Genomic DNA, 22,449 nt, shown 5'->3' on the forward strand with positions numbered 1-22,449 from the left:
GTCATTCCCGTTTGCCGCTGAGACCACACTCTGCTTTTAATGAATCAAGGAGCCCCTCAGACGGCCTCTGCGAATGCTGCCGCGCCCCAGCCCAAGCCTATCCGTTTTGTGACGAACCATGATGGTCCCTATGCGAAGAGGCGGCGCATCAATTCCGCGTGCCTGACATGCAGGAAGAAGAAGACGCGGTGTTCTGGTACGGAGTTTGGCAAGTCTGTCTATCATTTGCTGACGGTAGAGTAGGTGAGCGGCCTGTATGCGGAACCTGTGTCCAGAACAAGCACGAATGCGCCGGCTACGGAGACGATAATGGCACGAGCGAACACCAAAAAGAAGGCAAAAAGGCTGCAAGAAGAGAGAGCTCTGTCTCGAATAGCGCGCCTTCCCGAAAACAAGAGCCTCCCATCGACCCGCTGCTCACACGGCCGCACCTTCCCCATACGACGTCGCAAACCTCCGAATCAAGCGTCCATGCCTCGCCCAAGGTTGAGTCGACCGGGAGCAGCGGAGGCTTAAGCCTGAGCACGCGGAACAGAATGCCATATTTCAGATACTTTGGGCCTACAGCCATTCTGCCCGGTTTGCGACAGATGGTGGTCAAAGTGCGAGGAAAGCAGCATGGTAGTGCTCAGACTACATCAGATCGTACGTTCATCCCGCGCACCATGGATATGCAGCTCATGATGCTGTTACCGGAGAGCAACTGTGTCTCAGAAGCCAAGCAACCAGCCCATGAGGCTGTGCTTGTGCAAAGGCCGGCGCATCCGGCTCTTACTGCTCTGCTGTAACTCCGTATCATGTAGCTAACAAGTCCAGAACACGCAATCGAGTCCTCACCCGCGCAACCATCAGTAGGCTCACCACCAGTGCCAGAAGCCCGTACACCCGCCGAGATACCCGTATACGACGCCTCGTCAATGTCTCCAAGTCCACTCATTACCCACCTCTGCAAGCTGTTCTTTGTGCATCTCGGCTGCTCTTTCCCATTCTTACAACGAGAGCGCTTCATGCGTGACTTGGAGGAGAAACAGGTAGACGCAATACTCGTGGATGCCGTCTGTGCGTTAGCGGCCCGATTTTCGACACATCCTATGCTGACAGGCAAGAGCGACGCGCAGAAGGAAGGCGATGCAGAACCCTCCACGATACCTCCTTCTGAGCATGGTCAAGCCTTCGCTCAGCGAGCCAAGTCAGCTATTCCCGACGCTTTTCCGTGTCCCAGTGTAGCAGTGGTACAGGCGGCGCTGCTTCTTGCATACGACGAATTCGGTGCAAGTCGCGACAGTGGACTTTGGATGTATCTGGGCATCGCCATCCGAATGGCGCAGGATCTGGGGATGCAGTCTGTGGGAGGCCTGAAGTATGAGGGACGAAAAGGCCCAACCCCAAATTCTGTCAAGAGCGACCCGGATGGTGGACGGCATTCGGAGCAATCGGCAGTTTTAGACAATCAGGGGGCTAGCGCAGAGGAGCAAGAGCAGAGAGCTGCCGAGCGAGAGAGACTGGATACTTTCTGGTCCATCTTCTTCCTCGACCGCGTCATATCTTCCGGAACAGGACGGCCGGTGACTCTTCGCGATCGCGATATTGAGATCTCGTTTCCCTCCCTGGATGAAGTGGACTCTTCCGGTTGGCCATTGCCCTTTCCTGCGCTGATCCGCATCATTCATTTATACGGCCGCGTTACCGATCTCCTCAACCGGATACGAAGCGCCGCTGACATTACTGCTGACCTGCAGAAGCAACTCGGAGCTTGGGAGGATAGGCTGACAGGCATATATCAGAACCTGTCGCCCAAGCTGCACTTCAATGCGGTCAATTTCCAGCAATACGTCAAGCTTCACCAGGGCACTAACTTTCTCCTCCTCCATTGCTGGTTCCATACCTTGATCGTTCTTCTGCATCAGCCAACGCTGCTCAGGACATTCGAGGGAACCCCGCAGTCTTTGTCCACCAATAGCAGAGAACTTTCCATGTCTTCCGCAAAGACTGTTGCCGACATCTTGGCCTTTACCGAGCTTATCGATGTGAAGACTGGCATCGGAAATCCTTTTACCAGGTATGAGAAGGTCAGGTTTCCAATTCAAAACTCTCATACTGACTGTTCTTAGTCAACCAATATACATTGCCGCATGTGCTTTCCTCAAAGAGACGGCACTGCATTCGGCATCGTCGCAGCCCCAGTCTCGCCCTGCAAGCCCAGGTCGTAACGGGGAGAATTGGCAAAAAGCTACTAACCACCAATCTCTTGACCGTCTGAATCCAAACAACAGCTCTACCAGAGATTTGGAACAGAAGCAGACCGCTGCTAAGCACACATTGCTTGCTTCTGCGGCTAACCAAAATTATCAACGCTGCTATCGTGCCCTCAAAGCCTTGGAGACCTACTGGGCGGGTGTCAAGTACATTATGACTGTGCTAGACCAGAAGGCAAAGGGTGTTGGCGACCCCTTGCTGTATACCGCCGAGGAGATGGAAAGTGCATTAGAAGCCCCTCGACCCGAGCCATCTTTCACCAGCCCTGGTTGGAGGAGGAAACTGAGTTGGGGAACTTATCTGACTGCACAAAACTCTGACGCGGACGTCGCAAAGATGGCAGCCGCCATTCGGAAGGGCGCGAGAACGCCGAACATGCCTGGCTCGCCCATGGTACACCCAAGTCAAGGTATGTTATCAAAGCCTATGTTCTCGAAATCTTACTAACAGCTCATAGCAATCGGATGGTCGCTTACTGGTACCATGAACTCGCCATCAACCAACGTCGCTGTCATGTACACTTCCGAAAATGGCGAAAATCGGAGCACGAGGCCACCACCTTCTAAAACACTCCCTGCAAGCACTCAGCCTTCTATCGCGTCGTTGATATCCGATCATCCCATCAAATTCGAGCCACGCCAATCTATAGCATCACCATCGGGGTTCTCGCAATTCAGCTCGTCATCCATGCCTCCGCCGCCCTCAAACCCAACCTTCAACCATATGCCCACACCAGACCCAGTTCTAGTATCAGATGCTGATCTGCTTCTGAACCTACATTCCCCGTTCTCGGGCGGCTCACCGACAGCGATAAGAACGCCATTACAAAATCCGACTTCATACACCCGCTCGTCTGCCCAACACAACCAGCTACAACCTACACCTCAAACGGAGTTCTCACCTACATTCGGAAATTTCAACACACCTTCAGACAACACATTCGGCGACATGGTCATCGACACCCAGGACGTCGACATGTCACTACTAGGCGCCGACATGATGCCTTGGGACTTGGAGTACCTACCCCACGATATGCTTTACTTTGGCGATGGCACCTTCGGAAACAATGGCTTTGGAGCAGATGGCGCGCCCGGAGATCACAACACCGGTTGATACCCTCGGCGCTGTCACAAATGTATACTAGACTACTGCGTGTGGAGTTTGCTTTTTCTAAGGTGGGGTTTCGGTTGTCTCATTATGGAGTGGATCGGATGGCGTATGATACCATTTTGCCACTTTATATACTATTTGAGTTGAGATGAAAGTCAATTACCTTGTCGGATCCCATGTCTTAGCTGGCCTGCTGTTGTTCACTCGCCTTACCCTGGCAGCTACTTGAGGTTAGCAGACGTCTTTCTCTACGGGGATCTATGAGGCTGGAGGTATTCGCTGTGTTTCCCGAGTGCACGCGCATCTGGCTGAGGTATCAAAGCACATCACGGTACCTCAACAAGGTCATGTTCTGAGACTGGGGTATACTTGTATAACCCCACGGTCACGTGAAAAACTTGATATGCAAGGGGGATGTTGACTGGACATAGTGCTCTAGTGTGCTTTGGGACGGTAATTGGAGACATGCAGAGGTATTCTTGATTAACGGCAGTGCTCTGGTGCGCTTTCAGATAGTTCAATTAGTAGCGATAGTGTATACTGTAAGAGACGTTAATAGATAAGATAATTATATTAAGTTAAGTACTAAGTAAAATATTGCGTACAAGTTAGAGAGAGCTATATAGACTAAACTTTAATATTTAGCGTATAGGCTATCTACTAGCGCCTTAGTAAGTAGAGGTTATAAGTTTAATCTATAACACTACTCTCCTCTAAAAAGAGAGTAAGTTCTAATACTTAAACTACTTTTATCTAAAGAATAAAGAAAATAATAAAACTTATATACAAAGACTTACCTACTTCGCAAAAGCTACTATAGGCTAAACATATTACTTACTATGTTATTCTATTCTATTACTATATTTCTTTAATGTATTTATATGCTAATTATAGCTTTAATTATATATATTATATATCTATTATTATACGCGTGCGCTTATATTAGCTAGCTAGGTATATTATTATATTAGAGCATTGTGTGTGCGTAAGCGCGCGCGCGCGTAGACGTAGATCTATTTCTATATAGTAAGCTTAAGTTACTAGTAGCATAGTAATATTAGCGTCTAGTTATAATAGTAGTAACTTAATAAATAGTTCTTACTATAAGTATAGTGTTAGTAAGTCTCTTGTAAAGGTATAACTTAGTTAACGCCTCTAATTATTATAAGTATAACTAATTATTCTAGTCTTGCTATTATTTCTATTAGCTACTATTACTACAAGACTTCTAGTAATTATTTATACTTTAACCTATAATAGAGTTACTAAGTTAACTAAGAGTATTACAGGTAGAATAACTTAGATAATATTATTATAACTACTAGTTATTAGGTAACTATTAACTAAGCGTAGTTAAAGACGTAAAGTTGTATAACTAGTATATCTTATTTACTAGCAAGAAAGTTAAACTTCTTATATATAGTAGGCTTGTTAGAGTAATTACAGTAATACTAGATTATAGTGTTAGCAGAGTTAACTAGATTTATGTATAGTTTCTAGAAAGAGTTATTAGAACTCTTAGAGTAGTTTAACTACTAGACTAAATACTAAAGAAGCCTAGAGTACTTCTTTTCTTTACAAGAGTAGGTAGCAGAGTTCTTAAGCTTTATATTAATATAATAGTCTTTAATCGCTTCTACTATATACTCTATATTGTCTTTAACGTCTAGATTAAACTTAGCAGAAACCTTAGAGTTCTAAGTCTAACTAGAAAGTAGATTACCTTTAACTAAGTATAATAACTATAAATAGAAGACGTTGTAGATGCGCTTTATATAAGCTAGCAGGTTAAGTTTATATATAGTATTATTAATAGCTTGTATAATAGTAAAGAGGCTATAGTTCTTTAAATCTAGTAAAGTAGAGAGGTAACGCGTTCTTAGATTACGCGTATTAAGCATTACTTAGTTACTAACTTTAAACGTAGAAGTAGAGAGCTATTCTTTATTAGCGTATTTAGTCTACTTAGCCTAAGTCTATCTTATAGAGAAATGTAACTTATTCTAGAGTGCCTTTATCTAATTAGTAAAGATATTAGTATTAAGACGTTCTTATTAAGTAGGTGCTATTAACGTTGTTACTAGAGCTAGAGCTATAGACTTAATACCTCTATAAGAGTAGTAGCCTTTAGTTATAAAGAAAGGTAACTTACCTATAGTAGAGCTAACGCTAGAATTTACTTTAAACTTAGCTATTAGTAGAAATAGTGCCTAGTTATCTTGCTTGTAGTTAATATAAGATCTAAGGTACTATTTAAGATAAGAGTTTACGTTCTCTGTCTAACTATCTATTTATAGGTAGTAGGTAGTAGAGAACTTTAGTTAGACGTCTAGTCGCTAGTAGAGGCGTCTCTAGAAATAAGAAATAAACTATAAGCTCTAGTCTAAGATAATCTTCTTAGAGAAATCTTTCTTGCGCTAGATATACTTAATAAAGGTAATAATAAAGGCGTTAGTAGTTATACTTACTATTAGAATAAACTTCTTCTTCTTAGTAAGTTAATTAATAATAATAAGAATATCTATAAAGGTCTAGCTATTATATTTGTATAGTAGCAAATAGGTAATAAAATCTATAGAAATATATAACTAGTACTTATTAGAAACTAGTAGTAGGTGTAGTAATCTATATTTACTTTCTCTATAGGCCTTACTTCTTTTGCACGTTAGATAAGCGCGTATATACTATATAATGTCTATAGTTATACGTAGCTAGTAGTACTATTATAATAGCTTAGAGTAAAGTTTATATTTACTACTATAACTACTATATACGCTATAATAAGCTTATTTAATAACCTAGGTTTATATAACGCTAGCGGAGACGTAGACCTTATTCTATACGTATAATAAGCTATTAGTAATCTTATAGTCGCTAAGCTTAAGCCTTAAGTGTTTCTTGCTATATATAAGTTTAAACAGCAACTATTATAATCTATTCTTTTTAGCTTAAATAATTACTTATAGCACTACGTTATCTTTATATATAGCCTTAACATTATTAAGTAAGGTTTTAATTAATATCTTAGTAGGCGAAGGCGTAGACAAAGGCGCAGGCAAGAGCGTAGATATAGATAGTGTTAGAGTAGTAGGTAGATTATTATAAGAAGTAGTAGGTAATATAATTTATAGTATATCTAGTGTTACGCTAGGTAATACAACGCTAGGTATAACGTAGTTTAGTAGTGTTGTAATAGGTAGTGTTACAGAGTTAGGCGTAATTATAATATATAGAGTTACAGTAAGTAAGTTTATAACGTAATTATACACAATAATATTACTATAATTAGCGTCTTCTTCTCTCTAAGGCTTAACGCTAGGTAGCGTAGTAAGAAACACGTAGCGTTTAGAAATATTATATTCTTTACTAAGTTAATAAAGCATCTACGTAATAGCAGAAATTAACTTAGAAAGATTATAATAATTACTACTAAGGCGCGTAAGGTAGAGTGTATAGTAAGAGCCTCTATTCTTTATAATACTAATAGTATATATACATACTTTAGAATTAACTTAGTTAGGCTTAATAATAATCTATACTTAGTGCTGCTAATAAATATTATCTAGAGACTTTAGTAGATTACTAGAATGTCTTATTAAAGTATTAGGCTTAGTTTCTTACTTTCTAGGTCTGTATTTAATAAGAAAGTTAAACTTAGCTAGAAACTTAGTCTAGCGTACTTATCTATAGTTAAGTCGCTTAGTAGTTATAAAGGTTTATAGTGCTTAATAATTTAAGAGAACTTTAATAGCGTTGTCTATTCTAGAGAGCTTAAACCTCTATTTCTTAAACATATTAATAATTACAAGTAGTTTCTTATTATAGATCTTATAGTTATACTCTACTAGTATTATCTTATAAGAGAGAAATATAATAGGTTATAAGATACCTTCTAAATTCTTTTGTAAAAGAATAGTAGTAGTAATAAAGTTAGAGGTATCTATTTCTAGCTAAGTCTTAAGATTAGAGTTAAAGTATATAAGTACGTCTACTATCTTAAATGCGTTCTTAAAGTAGTAGAAGGTAGTAACTACTTTACTATCTAGAGCTAGAGAGAATTAATATCTTTAATTTTTACTATCTCTATTCTTTTACGTAAGTTTAGTTAAAGCCTTAGTAATATATAAGAAGCTCTTAATAAAGCAATAGTAGAAATTAGCAAAACTAAGAAATAACTATACGTCTTTAACTAAATAAAGCACTTACTATTCTAATATAGTAGCTACTTTCTTAGAGTCTATCTTAATACTATTAGTAGTAAGAATTAGACTAAGGTATTTAACTTTCTTAACTTTAAACTTATACTTAGTAGAATCTAAGTAAAGGCTAGCATCGCGGATCTTAGTAAGAACTTTAATAACGTTAGCCTTATAAGCTACTTTATTATTATTGTATATATATATAAGAACGTTATTAAGATATACTATATATATATTATCTAAGTATTTGCGAAGAGTCTTATTAATAAATATCTAGAAAGTACTAGATATGTTATATAAGCTAAATAGTATAATAATATACTTATATAGCCTATACCTTATAAGAAAAGTAGTTTTTTTTTTATTACTTTCTTTAATATAAATAGTATTAAATGCTATAACTATATTAATAATAGTTATCTACTTAACCTTAGCTATCTATAAGAGAGTTTTCTTAATAGATAGTAGAGTATTATAGTTCTTCTTAGTAATAGTGTTAAGCTAGCAATAATCTATATAGATGCGTAGGCTGCTGCTAGACTTCTTAACTACTAATATAGGTAAGGTGTAGAGTAATATAGAAGAGTAGATAAAACTATAGCTAAGTATATTATTAATATAGACTTTAATTACATAAGTTTTAGTGCGCGTTAACTTGTATATTTTAGACTTATAGACGCAACTATTAGTATTAATTTTATAGTTAACTTCTTTATAATAGAGAGCTAGCTTACTAGCGTCTATAGAATTAAATAAGTCTAGTATCTTATTATATAGCTAGTTAGAGACAAGCTTACAAATCTTAGCTTTAGTTATATAAAGGCTTTCTATCTTATTTATATAATAGTTATAGTTCTCTTAGCTAACTATAGTAAGGCTAGTAACCTTACGCTTAAATGTATCTAAATTGCAATTCTTATCTAGTAGGTTAGTAAGCTTTTTCTAGTTCTCTAGTTAAACCTAGATAGCTTTATCTAGATTACGCGCAGCTATAAGATAGGCAGCCTTTACTATAATAATATAGATCTTGCCTAAAGAACTAGAGCACTACAATTTAGACTTTATAGGCGTACTATTACTATAGATAGTCTTAGAGAGACTATACTTAAGATAGGTAGAAGTGTAATAAGGTAACTTAAATATTATACTCTATAGCAAGAAAGTAAGTATTAGGTTATAGTTCTCTAACTAGGTTATACCTAAGATAAGATTAAACTTACTAATATCTACAATAAAGTAAGTTACTATAGCTTAGTAACTACTATACTTAATAGATAGTTCTACTACTTAATCTAATATATCTATAACTTTACTATCTATAAGAGAAAGATAAATAGAAAACATTATAGTTATAGTAGTTAGGCTATAGTTCTTAACCTATTACTAATTTATAAAGCTAGTACTTACTTCTATATTAATAAGAGTTGTAGTCTTACGCTATTATTTAGATAGCGATATAGTGTAGAAGTTGTAGTAGAGTTAGTTAGTAGAGTAGAGATTGCCTTTAATAGTAACAGCAGAAATATAATAATTTAAAACGTTAGTAGAATAATTCTAGAAGAGTAGTCTAGTAGTAGTAATCTTAAGGTAATTATAATGTTTGCGCGTCTTTTAATTCTACTAGATATTCTTACGCTAGTTTAGCTTCTAAATATAACTAGTGTTAAAAGTATCTAGTTTTCTAACTTAGATTTGCTTATATTATTTATATTACTCTTCTTATCTATTATAACATTAGAATTATTAGTATTAGCGTTATTATTATCTTTAATAGTGTATTTAGTGTCTACTACGTTAAGGCGCACGCTACTAATCTTAGCCTTAATCTTGTTCTAGTCTAAGATAGAGTAGCTTTTCTTATTATAAGCTTAATAACTTTTGTTGCTATAGTAGAAGTAAACCTAGGCCTTAGCTATTATATTCTTCTAAGCTTACGTGCGTTATAATATAGCTTTACACTACTAGCTACGTCTAGACTTAGCTTTACACTCTAAGTTATAATTATTAGATAACTAGTTATAACTCTTTAGTATATAAGCCTTATTAGTGTTAGCGCTTATAGTAATAGCTTTACTATTATTAATTTACTTCTATATTAAGTTAGCCTTATAAATAGCGTCTAAGAACTTTATAAAAGCTCTATCTTATTAGTTATTAAAATTAGATAACGCAGAGAAAGTAAGTTGTAGGCAAAGCTACTAGTAATAATATAGAACTATAACGTAGTTAGAGAGCTTAGTTAGTTAGTATATAGCTATAACACAGCTACGCTAGTTAATAAACTTCTCTAATTAGCCTATTACTAGAGAGCTATTACTAATCTTTATTTACGCTTCTTGCTAGCGTTTAAAGGTAGATTAACTAAAGTATTTATCTAGAGCTTCTAGAATATTAAGATACTTATAGAAGAAGCTAACACTATTTTTAATATATATCTAGGCGTTGCTATTAATTCTAGTCTCTAAGTAGGCTATGCGCTTATTCTCTAGAAGCAATTTACACTTCTAAAGAGCTATATAATACTACTTAGAGTAGTTCTTACTATTCTTATTATCTTTCTAGATTTCTACGTTAGAGAGCTTAAAAGAGGTATAACCTATTCTACTAACTATAGACTCTACTAGTTAAGTGTATACTTAGTGTATAACTTAATATCTATTATAGAGTAGAGAGTAGTAGCTATAAGGCTTAGTATTTATTAGGTTTATATAGCGTTATAAGCAGAAGTAAAAGCGTAATAAGAAAGGTAAACATTACTAATAGTTGTAAGAGTCTTATTAAGAGCGGCGCTTAGGCTCTTATATACGTTAACTTAGGTATAGGTTTAGAAAAATAGTGTAATAGTTAATAGTGTAATAGTTAGTAGTTTATTAATTATTAGTGTAGCAGTTACTGCAATTAGTGCGCTTAGTGCGCTTAGTGCGCTTAGTGCGTTACTTAGAGCTACGTTATAGTATAGTAAGTAGCTAATAGTTAGGCTTAAAGGCTTAAAAGCGTTAGACAACCTTATTATATTATTGCGACTACTAGTTAAGGTCTTCTTTTAACCTATCTATATTATTATTAGCTAAGAGTACTTATTTCTTAAGGCTTTTATTCTAGGCAAGAATATCTTTATAGTCTTAATTCTTCTAAGTATAATCTTAGAACTAACGTAGTAAGCAAGCCTTCTCTTTAGTAAGCTACTTAGAGGTAGTCTAGTGCTTATTATAGAATTCTATATATAACTTATAGAACTTATTAGCTTCTTTCTTATTAAGAGCAGCGTTAGCGTACGTAGAATTAGTGTATAGAGAGTTAGAGAAGAAAAGCGTACATAATATATTAACTTTATCTTAGAGCTTATTACGTTAGCGCTCTAGATTATTACGTAACTTAGTAGCTATAGCAAGATAGTCTTAAGTAGTAATAAGATAGTCTTAAAGACTAGTAGTTTTATTCTTATAGAAGTAAACTAAGACCTAAAGCTTACTAAGTTACTTCTCTATTTCTAGAATAATAGAGATAGCCTAGTTAAAGTTCTCTTTAGTAACGTTACTAGGCTAGAGATTATATAGATCTAGTGTAGTCTTAGATAGGCCTCTTATAATTTTAATAAAGAGGGTTTATAGTAGATCTATAGAGTATTATACTACTTTAAGAAAGTTCTTATTATTATAGATAGTGTAGTAGGTATCTTCTAAGAGAGATTCTTAGCCTAGGTTTAGACTATACTATTTCTTCTTATTATTAGTATTATTATTATCTTTAAGTTTAATAATCTCTACAAAAGTAAAGTTAGAGTAACTAAGTTTTGTATAGACTTAGAACTTATCGCGAATAGACTAAAGATAATAGCTACTAAAGAAGATATTATATAGATCTTTAGTAGGTATAGAAACTATTATAGACTTAATAGAGATAATATAGTTATTCTATAGATCTTCTTCTAGATTTAGAAGAGCAGAGTAGCTAAAAGTGCTCTATTAGCTAGGCTTAGTGTAGCGGATAGTAGAAATATTATTAGAGTTACCTTAGCTAATAGTTTATTAGGTATTAGTCTAAGTTAGAGAGTTAGTAACAACGTAATTACACTATTACTATTACTTATAACTTAAATCTTAACTATAAAATAGCGCTTATAATAGCGTTAGAGCCTAGCGCTTATAGCTAGATTCTTAGCTACGTAAAAGAGTAGAAGCTTTACTAGTAGTAGTTTTAGAGCTACGCTTAGTGTAGGTAATTAGACTATTAGATAGAGCTACAGCCTTAGCTATAGAAGAACTTATAGTTAATTAGTAGTAGCTAAGTGTAATATTAGTGTTAATAAGGTTATTACTGTTAGATATTATAATAGTTAATAGTTAAGTGCAATAACATTAGTAGTTAAGATAGATAGTAGAGAGAGAGAGAGTATATATATAGAGGTAAGAGAGTAGTGCGTTAAATAGGTAGAAGCAGAGTAATTATTTACTACCTATAGTTCTACTTACTTATTATAAAGTAGTAAGCTAGATCTTCTACTATTTACTAAGAAATAGTATAGCAACACTATAAATAGTAATATTATTAACTATAAACGTTTTTACGCGCTAACGCAACACTCTCTTAGAGTTGCAATACGCTTAGTAACGTTCTTTAATAATAGGCTTCTAGCGTAATACGCTATCTACAGTTAGTGCGCGTACACTACCTATATAGTAAGTTCTACTCTATAGTTATATAATAGAGCCTTAGAGCAGCGTAATATTAGTAGCTAATCTAAAGGTATAACTAAAGGTAGAGAATATATTATAAGAGTGTAAGATTATTATCTTAAGCGTAGAGTCGCAATTAGTAGCTTTGCAAAGTTATGCAAATATTTACGCGCGCGCTCTAAGTTCTTTAGTGTAGTTACTTACTACGCGTGTTCTAGGTACTATAAGATAGACGTAATATAGTGTAAGAGATATTAATAGATAAGATAATTATATTAAGTTAAGTACTAAGTAAGATATTATATATAGGTTAAAGAGAGCTATATAGGCTAAACTTTAATGTTTAGCGCACAGGCTATCTACTAGCGCCTTAGCAAGTAGAGGTTGCAAGTTTAATCTACAATATATACATACATACTAAAACATCCAAATACACGGCATGTCGAGAGGGATACAAACGTGTTACACCTTGAAGATAGCTCGCTAATATAGAGGCCGGGAGGTATTCAGTACCCATAGTATTTACAGAGTGATAGCCGCGAAGGTACTAAATGGCACAGGATACCGTAAAGACGTCGAGAATAAGAAGAGTTTTATCATTGAATGCCTCTTCGCTATGGCATCTACGTACAGGTATGGCTATGAACACAGTTGAAGTACCCCACGCTCCACCCTCATCTCTCGAAGTAATCGTATACGGAACCCGTTTTGGTCGGCACAAAGTGTTCGAAAGAGCACGAGATGGTAATCAAACACTTCTTTCCATGTATATTTTGTAGAGGCCAGAAGGTTCCAACGTGTATGAGGAGCGCAATTGTGAGTCAGGGAGGGCATTGAAGGTCATCACGGTACTGCATAAGTCTCGTGACAGGGGGCATTGGTATCATTGATCATCTTCTGGCTATGGCGTCGATGCGCAAACTTCATCCAAGAACTACTTGACTCATCCCACGCACCATCCTCCTCCTCCACCAGCACTCAGTAATCGTACGCAAAGCCTGTCTTCTTCTGCACAACATCCTCAAAGTTGCATCGCAAGCAATCGCCATACATAGCCATGTCGCGCTTCAGTGTCTTCTCACCCACAGTCTCAGACAAATCGGCATCGGGATGGACGCGAAGATGGCATGCTTCGGCGCCGTATGCATGCGGATGTTCATCGTTACGAAGGGCGATGGTGAAGTATTCGATCTGCAGACCATGTTCTGCAAGACTCTTGATTACTAGACGCGTAATGCGCTCTAGGGGGGAGACGTATCCAGGAGAGAGGTCGCGGTGGGCGCCGCTTGCGATGAGCTGGAGGTATTTGAGGTTCTGGTAGGCTTTGAGAACATCGGCGAGAGCTTTGAGTTGCAGCTTGACGTAGGCGTCAAGATAGGCCCCTGGAAAAGTGTCGGCGATGTCGGGGAAGGCTATGGCGAGGTCTGTCAAATAGGGACATGTATTGCCAATGTAGACCAAGTCCTCCGTGCGAATCTTGCATCCCAGATCTTGTGTCAGCGCCAGGCTGCGTAGTTGACGATTCACCGGACCGAGAAGACGAGCAAGAGGGAAACGACAATACTCCTGCGTGAAGACGGCTTGATCGACATCATCATGCGCCTGCTCCTGGGTACCGTCGAGGCGACTACCGGGACTCATTACCGGAGAGTCTTCGTCGGCAGCGAGCTCTGGGCTGTCGGACGACTGTGTCTTTGCCGGGATGGGAGGAGGTATGTATGCGAGAGAAAGTGTACGCAAGTTTTTCGCCGATTGAACAAACTGCACAAGAGCGTCTTCCTCGTCGTCATGGATCGCTCCGTCGTTCACAGAGAACAGGAATGTCTCGACGTTGACTGAACCTTCACAGATACCCTTGATCAACTCAATGTTGCCGTCGCACTCGTGGAGTTGGAGCAGTTTGATGGACTCCATGTTGATAATCCTTGGTCGCTCATTCATCTCACTAGAGATCATTGCCCTGCCGTACTCGGCGCAATTCACGAAGTTGAGTCGCAACTCCTCTAGCGAAACGGGGTGAGACCATCCCAATCCTTCAATGATAGGACCAATGGACATCCTGATGCGCGGATCTTGGCGGAGAGAAGTTATGGAGAGGTCACGAACGCGATATCGGTTGTCCTCGGCTACCATTTTGCGGCAGAGATTGGCGGGCGCCCAGGAGTGGACCAGAACATCCAGCTTGGTTGAAACAGACTTTGATAGCTTGTTTTCTGATGAGTCAGGTAGGTCTGGCCTGCGCTTGGTGACTCTCAGTTCGAAGTCGCCTGTCTGCTCCAAGATGCAGGACTGGTGACCGGGGAGACCAATTGGCGGGTTGCTTGAAGCGACGATCAGGTTCTGGCGATCAATCTCCTTGACCTCGGCCTTGGTTCTTGGATAGTGGAAAGCCCATGCGTTATGAATAGGGCCGTCGTCGTAGCTCGGGATGACGATGGCCTCTAAAGAAGTCATGTGGCGCTGGAAGAATTTCTCCAGAACTAGCAAGGTCGCGTTGTCGACGAGCGATCCTGCTGTGAAGGAGACGATGCGGACATTGGAATCACTGTCTTTCCGGAAGCCTTGCAGTAGACGGACAAAGATCTCGTTGGTCGGTATGAACGTTTCGAAGAGTACGTTTCGGATCGCGCTGAAGTTGGCCGTGGTGGAACCCTCAACCAAACCGTCGAATGTATGCACATCTTGCGGATGTAGTGAGAAGAAGACCGTCTTGTAGAGCGTCTTGAGGAAGTATTCTGCGGCGCCCTGCTTGTTGATGGGTGGGCCGTGAGTCTGTATAAGACCTGAAGCGACTTGCAGGCGCTGCTTGAGGTCGTGTTCGGAAAGCTAGCAATGTTAGACAGAGTGATTGGCATATGGGAGGAGACTTACATGAGCGGATACTAAGTCCTTCAACTCCACTGGTAGAGTCCAGAAGAGGCCCTCAATGACACGAGAAGATGTCTCAAGCAGTTTTTGTGGATCCGCCTCATGCTTTGTACGCTTGACTTCCTCGGATTCCGACAGTGAATGCTCATCGGCGACGTGCTTACGCTTGAGATCCTGCGCGACAGTCTCCATCCTAGTGTGGCAATGTGAGGAGAACCTTTTTGTCTGTGGTGGTGTGAGGAGGTGAGGAGATCAAGCCCAAGTCGAAAATAGCCACGGACACAAACATCGGTCAGAACCGGGATCTGGGCACTTGACGACGACCGTTTGCTCGCGTTGCACGTGGGGGTCTCCAAACGCGAAATTCCACGTCCTCTAGCCAATGAACGATGGCCTTGAAGCTACGAGTATCGACATTGCTCGCCGCCACGAGAGCATATGAGTGTATATGAGCCCGATAAGAGCACCTGACGACTTTTGCATACATGTTAAACCAATCAGACAATATCTTACGCGTAACAAGAACTTCAGCTCCTCCTTCACTTCGCACATCAACGAGGCGACGTCCCACGTGATGGGACCTGTGCTGTACTAGTGCCTTGGCGTCACAACAATCAAAACCTTTGCACCCCGCGCTTCTCTTCCACTCTACACAACCACTTCTCCATTTCGTTTCCAAAACAGGTGCTGGGGCTTGCGCTTTCGCGGACATACTATGAGTGCAGATAGCGGAACCCCCGTTAGTCAGTTGTTGTCTATGAGCAACATGTCCTCGGATTCTCGAACAACAGTGCCTGCACCTCAGCGGATCATTACTATAAGGTCTCTTCTCAAGCTTGTGTTCGTACCGGCTTCTTCTCTACTCTTTATAGCTTCGGCTGCCTTTACGACCTTGTATGCCCTCGGGCTCTATCCTCATGGTATTAGGGGCTGTCGCTCTTCTAGACGTTGGCTCTAGTTTTCCTGCAGACATTACCCTAACTCAGAGCCTTGCTTGTGCAATTTGCCGCGAGTTAGTACCTCCGCTTGACCCATGGAGTCTATATCAACACAAACTAGCATGTGTTCGATGAATCGATCGGGGCTAGTCTACGCGTCGGGAATGGCGGCGTAATGGATTGGCGATGATGAGAATAGTCTGAGTCAAGAAGCTACGTTTCCGGGAACAGTGGATTTTTTCGTTGGGTCTTGCGGCTTGCTGCTGGCTTGAAGAAGGAGTGAAACATCCGGCGCGACTGACAATCGGATAGACACAGCTAACACTGCCAGACATGATCAAAGCCGGGCTTACTAGGACAAAATCGGGGTACCTGGTTTCCAGTGTTAGCAAGAACACCCCATACTGGACAACGTAAACATACCTCCACAGCTGGCGCCTATGGAGTCCGCATCATTGCTTGGGGAGTGGTGAGGTTCCATTTCCGATGCAGGTTGAAAGCAGTTTGTGATGTGAGTAGCGATCCTACACGCGCAGAATGCAGACAGAGAAGACAAAAAGACACCACACCCGCGAGGAGACTCTGGAGTGATGCCTGGTCATCATTTCATACGTTTGAGCGCGCAGTCCCGCAGCGCGCAGCGGCGTATCGCAACTGCACATAACCATTTAATTAGTGCATGTCGCGCGACCGGTCAGCTTGTCCAGAGGGCGCAGCCTTGATCGGACGCCACAAGCCGTCTCCTTTGCTTCACAATACAGTACTGTCGTTCTTGTCCTGGAACGCGTCGCGCCGAGTAGTCGCCATCAAGTCCGGTTCAAAAGGATTGAGGTTTGAGCCTTGGAAAGGTGCCCGAATGGCAGTGGGGTAGGCAGACAAAGCCGGCGTTCAGGGGCGTCGCATGTGACGTCACACGCAAAGTCACCATTGTCATCAGCAAAACAATGTCGCTGGAAGCTATGGGCTACACGCTCACAGCGCAACTAAAAATGACGTCGCCTGAAAACCGATGTTAAAGACTTAGCTTGCCACACGGCTGCCTTGGATCCAAATCTCGTTCGTTCTTGCGCATACCTGTTCCGATGCATGCGACGCGTTCCGATTCCGACGCGTCCTTTTCGCGTAATGCAGGAGCTCTTGACGGTATGCATCATTGACCAGCGCGGCGCACCATACCGACACCATCAGAAACAACAAAATCTTGACAGTGTGCTCACCGGGGACATCAAGTGTTCCAAATATCAGAGCTGCTCGACGTCGTCTCCCGTTTTGCGGGACCCGAAGTACAAGTCTCTGCATGGAACGTGTCGCGAACCTGGCGGCGTTCTTCCAAGCCCGTCATCAGCAGCAACAGGCAATCGTACTGGCAGACCTACCCACCGAAAGATCCAGTAAAGTATGGCCTCCTCGTCTCTACCACTGATAAAGCAAGGTGCGATCCAATTAGGAACGAGCTCGATAAGTTCGACCAAACGGCTACTCGTCTGGAAAAGCGGGTTGAAAGTGGCCATACTAGATTCATTCCGACTCACTACCTGTCCGGTTAAGAGGGATGCTGTCATACCTCCCTGCTCGATACACATAGTGCGCAAAGCTTGCGGCCACTTGCGCATTATAGCTTAAAGATATGCGGGCATATTCTAGCCAATTATGCCTGTGGTACTCACATAGTACCCTTTTCGGTCACGAATTCCCGACTGCTCAGATCATTTCATTGTAAGGGCACGATGCGGTTTACCGTCGCCATCGACGTCATCACACCTAGAATGCACGCTGTCGGGAAACCATGTCAACACCATGTTCGACATCAATCTCGTTCTTAGACTCCTGACGGTACATTCCACGGGCTCAAGTTTAAAATCCCAACAACCGTCGAGAAGCAACGCAACATCGCCACCGCATTCATGGCTACTCTCGGGGATATGAGGAAGCAGTTGTCCGATATTGTAGCCAATGTCAAAACGAAAGGCTATCAGATAGAGGACGCCATCCCAGACGTCTTACGCGATCACTTCAAGGAGTTGAGCGAACTCAAAGCAGCGCGAGAGTACATTAGGGAGATTCAAGATCGTGAGCAAGACCTGCAAACTCATAACAATACATTGCGAGCGAAAATCAAGGAAAAGGAAGCAGAGATTGACGACCAACCAGCAGAGTTCAAGGCGCTCAAAGTCGATCTCCAACAGGCGCACCGGCAGATCGAATACTACCGTGAGCTTGCTGAAGATTCGCAACGGCGTGCACAACGTTACGAGCGCGAGCTTGCTCTCGCTGTCACGGACCAAGCTGCCTCCGATGAAATTATCGCCAGAGCTGACCGTTTGCAAAAAGAGCTAGAACAACTTCAGTTCACCATTGTGCAACTACAGGCCGAGAACGAACGGGCAGCTGAAACTTTCACCAACCTTCGCGCACACGACGCAGCGATCATAGCAGCCAACGAAGCTAAATTTGCAAAGATACTGTCTCATACGTCTGAAGTCGAGAATGAAAGCGAGCAATTTAGCGAAACGTTCACTACGCTCATTCACGACTTAGAGTCTGAGGTTTTATCTGCTTCCGCCTCTCTTAACGATAAGGCTGCTCTGGTACAGAAAACAGAGACGCTGTATAACGCCATCGTTAGTGAGGCAGCACCTTTAGATCGGTTCTTCTCTCGCGCATTCAGGATATTGAACATCTACCAAATTCTTTTCCGGTCGCTTTCCGATCCAGCCCACTCCAGCACTTCAAGTTTGCCCCTTGAGCTAGATCCGCTCATGGAAGGAGCCAGCCAGGACTTGTATGTCTACGAGCAGGTGCATCGGACGATGTGCGAGGACCATGGTCTTGCTGGAGAGCGAGCTCGTACACATCTCAATGGTATTTCGAAAAGCGCGAACGAGATGATGCTAAGCTTCAATTCCATCAAAGCTGACGTAGCAATGTTTTTGACTCGTCTGAAGAAAGAGCCAGGCAGTTGGGTGGCTATGAGGGCGAAATTTGGTGGGTCTAGTAAGAAGAAGGGGATAGGAAAGCGTTTTTCCATGGGCTAAGGCTCTAGAGACGCTTTTTTAACGTCACCTAGTGAATTTTTGGCGATTTCGTAGTCAGTTCATGTATCCCACTCTATTTATCAGCGTGCGCACAACTACAACAAGTATCAGTATCACTTTTTGCCCTTTTGGAGATCAATGAAACCGGCCTTGGCCTTCTCTCATCCCCAAAACTATGACCGTAAGCATTGTGCACCTACAGCATGTGAAATTATGCTTTTGGAAGATGCAAGCTCAACACCTTGCGAACATCGCAAGAGCATGTCTCAACTAGAATCATCTAGATGGGACGTGCTATGGGTATCGAGGTTGTAACTAGTCATCCCGTCCCGCTGAGTAGTAGCTAGGTACGTCGACAATGCACCCCGAAACTCACGCGTGTGAATACATACCGTCTAGTGAATGTCTACACCAGGCAGGTACATTTAGCGTTGTAGATCTCTTCTATCTTGAGATCACCCCAGCTTTGCTCAACTATGGTTCTTGATGCTGTTGCTACTTCCGAAAGCGCTTTGTTGCGTGCTCTGGAGATGTTGAAGGCCACTGCAGGTCCCGGAACAGTTCATCATTCGTCCGACTCAATTGTCACAGGCGAGACAGATGACAGCGAAGATGAGTATCAGCCGGGTCAAAAAGAGTCGGAACAGGATCAAGCGGATGAGACAACATTAGTTACGCTGAAGAATGCTCACCGTGTCACTCAGCGCGCCATGCTTACCATGGAAAGAGAGGGGAAGCAACGCCATGCCGAAGAGCAGGTCGGGTTCATCATCATAAAACGCGACAATAACAAGCCAGATGCCTATGGCGAGTCGTCAGAAACATACGGCCCGCTGCCGTGGCCGGGAGTCGCCGAAGCATACAACAAAAAGTACGATATGTCTGTGGGTCCAGCGGCGATGGAGAAGCGCGCACGACAACACCGACCTGCTTGGTTAGCCAAACATCCAGGTTATCCCCTCAAAATAATGTACGCAAAGAAACCAAAGACACAAGCCATTCGGCGCTCGAAGGTTGCCGCCCTACACGCTCAAGCTCCTTGCGTGCAAGCCTACACCAGCAACCAAAAGGTTCGTGGTCCTACTGAGGTCTCTCATGCTGACAGACCGCAGATGCGTGTGGACAAGGGCGAAGTTTCCATCTCCAATGAACGCATCGCCGGATGGATGCCTCCAGATGCCATTCGAAATCGAGCAGACGTACATAACTACATAGACGACCTAATGTCGGCACACGTCGAAAAGGTTGTACTAGAGGTACATGACGCACATGACTCACCATCTGAAGTTGTCATCGGCGACCTCGAAGACCTTGGTAGCAGCTCCGTGGTGCTTCAGCAATTAATGGCTGCCGACAGCGAAACGACAGTACAGGTTGAATGCTCATCTATAGAGGTCGTTCAGTGGTACGTGCAATGCAGCTCCGCCGGATGTTTGACAAAAGCGCCGGCAGGTTTCCATCGCGGAAACGGCTCACTAATGGACCTGTACTGCTTGGCTGCACAGCTTCAAGATGACCATATGTGCGGGCTGATATTGGCGCGGTGGCGCACTCTTGCGGAAAAGAACGCCGAGATGGATTTAAGTGTCGAGAACATGAACTTGCTCTTCGAAATCACTCGCTATGAGGATCCAGCCCGCGGATTTTGGGTTGGTATCGCCCATAGAGCGGGGATAGCTCCTGAACTTGTTAACATGGGCGTCTGCAATGCGGAATTGATTGCTGCAATCCAAAGCAGAGGACCAGAGGTATCTGATTGAGTTTGACGAGCCTTCTGGGCCGGCATGTCGCCACAACGACGATACCTCTCTAAACCTGATGGGTTAGGATTGAATACAGGACGAGACCGCTAAGGACGATCCGACCTATTCACAGGTCGATACACAATCTTGGAATAGTCGATGTAGTTCGATGCACCCTAGATATGTTACCATCAATTGTTAGTCTTAAACGCCTTGTTGTAGTCCTATAACGCTTGATTCCAGTCCTCGATGATACCGGATCTAATGCGTCATCTCGTTTTTCGTCGCGCTAAACATGTCCATTTTGACGCAGTGTTTTTAGGCTTGACTCAGAAATTCGCCCGGTGACCTGAACAAGATGTGTTCGGAGCAAAGTCCAAAGATTTTTTAAGGATCTAAAGACAAACGTCAAGCGCTGTGATTAGTATTAGCAATCGACGAGGATAGAAACGGCCCGCATTACCGATGGCCACAATCTGATGATTAGACCTCCCCTTTTTGTACCTAGGTAGGATCAATACTCACCCACCGCACGCCACATGCCGCACCCTAACCCAGCAGTTGAAATTCATCTCAAGGCAGACTGCAACTCAAGCTAGAATAGCCAAGCCTTCGTAACGTACCCGTGGACTCTTCTTCTTCTGCTGGCATGCTAACCAAAGTAGTCCCGGAGCTCATATTGTTAGCCTCTCCACACACAGAGCGTATGCCTCTTACCGTAGTAGAGCTTTCGTGAAACCGTTGGTTTAAGGTGTTGTTGACCTGACCGAAGCTGGCACGGAGACAGGCTCTCCGTAGCGCCTGTCCGCATTGGTCGTAACCTCGGGAACGCCACAGTAGCGCCGTCGCTTACGGCTGGGCAACCGAGTGATGGGGGCTCCTCCGTTGCACCACGACATCCTTACCCCATTACTCGTCCATAACGCGCCAATGTGCATACACCTAGCTCTCATCTAATCGAATTTTGCTTGAGACCCCCGGCATGCAACGAGGCGCTTCCAGCCGACTGTCATGCAGAATCATGCGTCAGCAACCGCCCTAGGCCATGTGCTGTGCCATGCGCTTGCGCTCGCGCCAATCCTCGACATCGGAGCTCATTCGCGGATAAAACCGCTACTATCAAGACAAGCCTTTCTATCACCTGGGGTCACCTCCTGCGTCAGCCTTCAATGCCTCATCCAGCATGATCCTGCTGATAGCTTTGTGCTGAGCTCGCCCAGCGCCGCCGTTGGCACGGGCGATCTACATTCCAGCTAGTGTTGGCCATTGTCTGCTGAATTTGAAGGATTGCCCTTCTATTTTCTAGACCAAAAGCATACGCGGGGATAGGCGATCTGTCCCCCATACTGTTGCAAGTTGGAGTAGCCCTGTCGAGACTGGCGAAATGGGATACCTTCATATGACAAGGATATGTCCCGGGTTTGTGAACACCAGGAGATTCCCCGCGTTCTACTGTTTCGCTATCAGGGACCTTGTCGGCGTACTGGGATCGTCTTGGCCTAGTGGCAGCTGTCGTGCAGCAGCCAACACGATTGCCCACGGTCCACGATTCCGATAGTTATGCCTCTCGATACTACACTTCTCCCAAGTATGTGGCGCATGCGCTTGAACGGGACGGTTGAGGC

At 42.4% G+C, this 22,449-nt stretch overlaps 4 protein-coding genes across 4 annotated transcripts; 3 read left to right on the forward strand and 1 right to left on the reverse strand.

Moving 5' to 3' along the window:
* Positions 1-39: 39 nt before the first annotated feature.
* Positions 40-3,369, forward strand: J4E79_004626 (uncharacterized protein; the record flags this gene model as incomplete). The annotated part of the gene is made up of 5 exons (XM_049353509.1): positions 40-196; positions 244-645; positions 817-2,059; positions 2,112-2,665; positions 2,714-3,369. 5 exons carry the CDS (start codon positions 40-42, stop codon positions 3,367-3,369), a joined length of 3,012 nt encoding a protein of 1,003 aa, XP_049211957.1.
* A 9,850-nt stretch (positions 3,370-13,219) lies between these two features.
* On the reverse strand, positions 13,220-15,301 carry J4E79_004627 (uncharacterized protein; the record flags this gene model as incomplete). Its single annotated transcript, XM_049353510.1, has 2 exons — positions 13,220-15,067; positions 15,113-15,301. The coding sequence occupies 2 exons, from the start codon at positions 15,299-15,301 to the stop codon at positions 13,220-13,222; spliced, it is 2,037 nt and encodes a 678-aa protein (XP_049211958.1).
* A 2,650-nt stretch (positions 15,302-17,951) lies between these two features.
* Positions 17,952-19,082, forward strand: J4E79_004628 (uncharacterized protein; the record flags this gene model as incomplete). Its single annotated transcript, XM_049353511.1, has 1 exon — positions 17,952-19,082. One exon carries the CDS (start codon positions 17,952-17,954, stop codon positions 19,080-19,082), a length of 1,131 nt encoding a protein of 376 aa, XP_049211959.1.
* A 476-nt stretch (positions 19,083-19,558) lies between these two features.
* J4E79_004629 (uncharacterized protein) lies at positions 19,559-20,615 on the forward strand (the record flags this gene model as incomplete). The annotated part of the gene is made up of 2 exons (XM_049353512.1): positions 19,559-20,487; positions 20,588-20,615. The coding sequence occupies 2 exons, from the start codon at positions 19,559-19,561 to the stop codon at positions 20,613-20,615; spliced, it is 957 nt and encodes a 318-aa protein (XP_049211960.1).
* Positions 20,616-22,449: the final 1,834 nt, after the last annotated feature.

This window comes from Alternaria viburni (assembly GCF_023758015.1).
Source record: "Alternaria viburni strain BMP 2772 chromosome Unknown scaffold_8, whole genome shotgun sequence".
Taxonomy (NCBI): Eukaryota; Fungi; Ascomycota; class Dothideomycetes; order Pleosporales; family Pleosporaceae; genus Alternaria; species Alternaria viburni.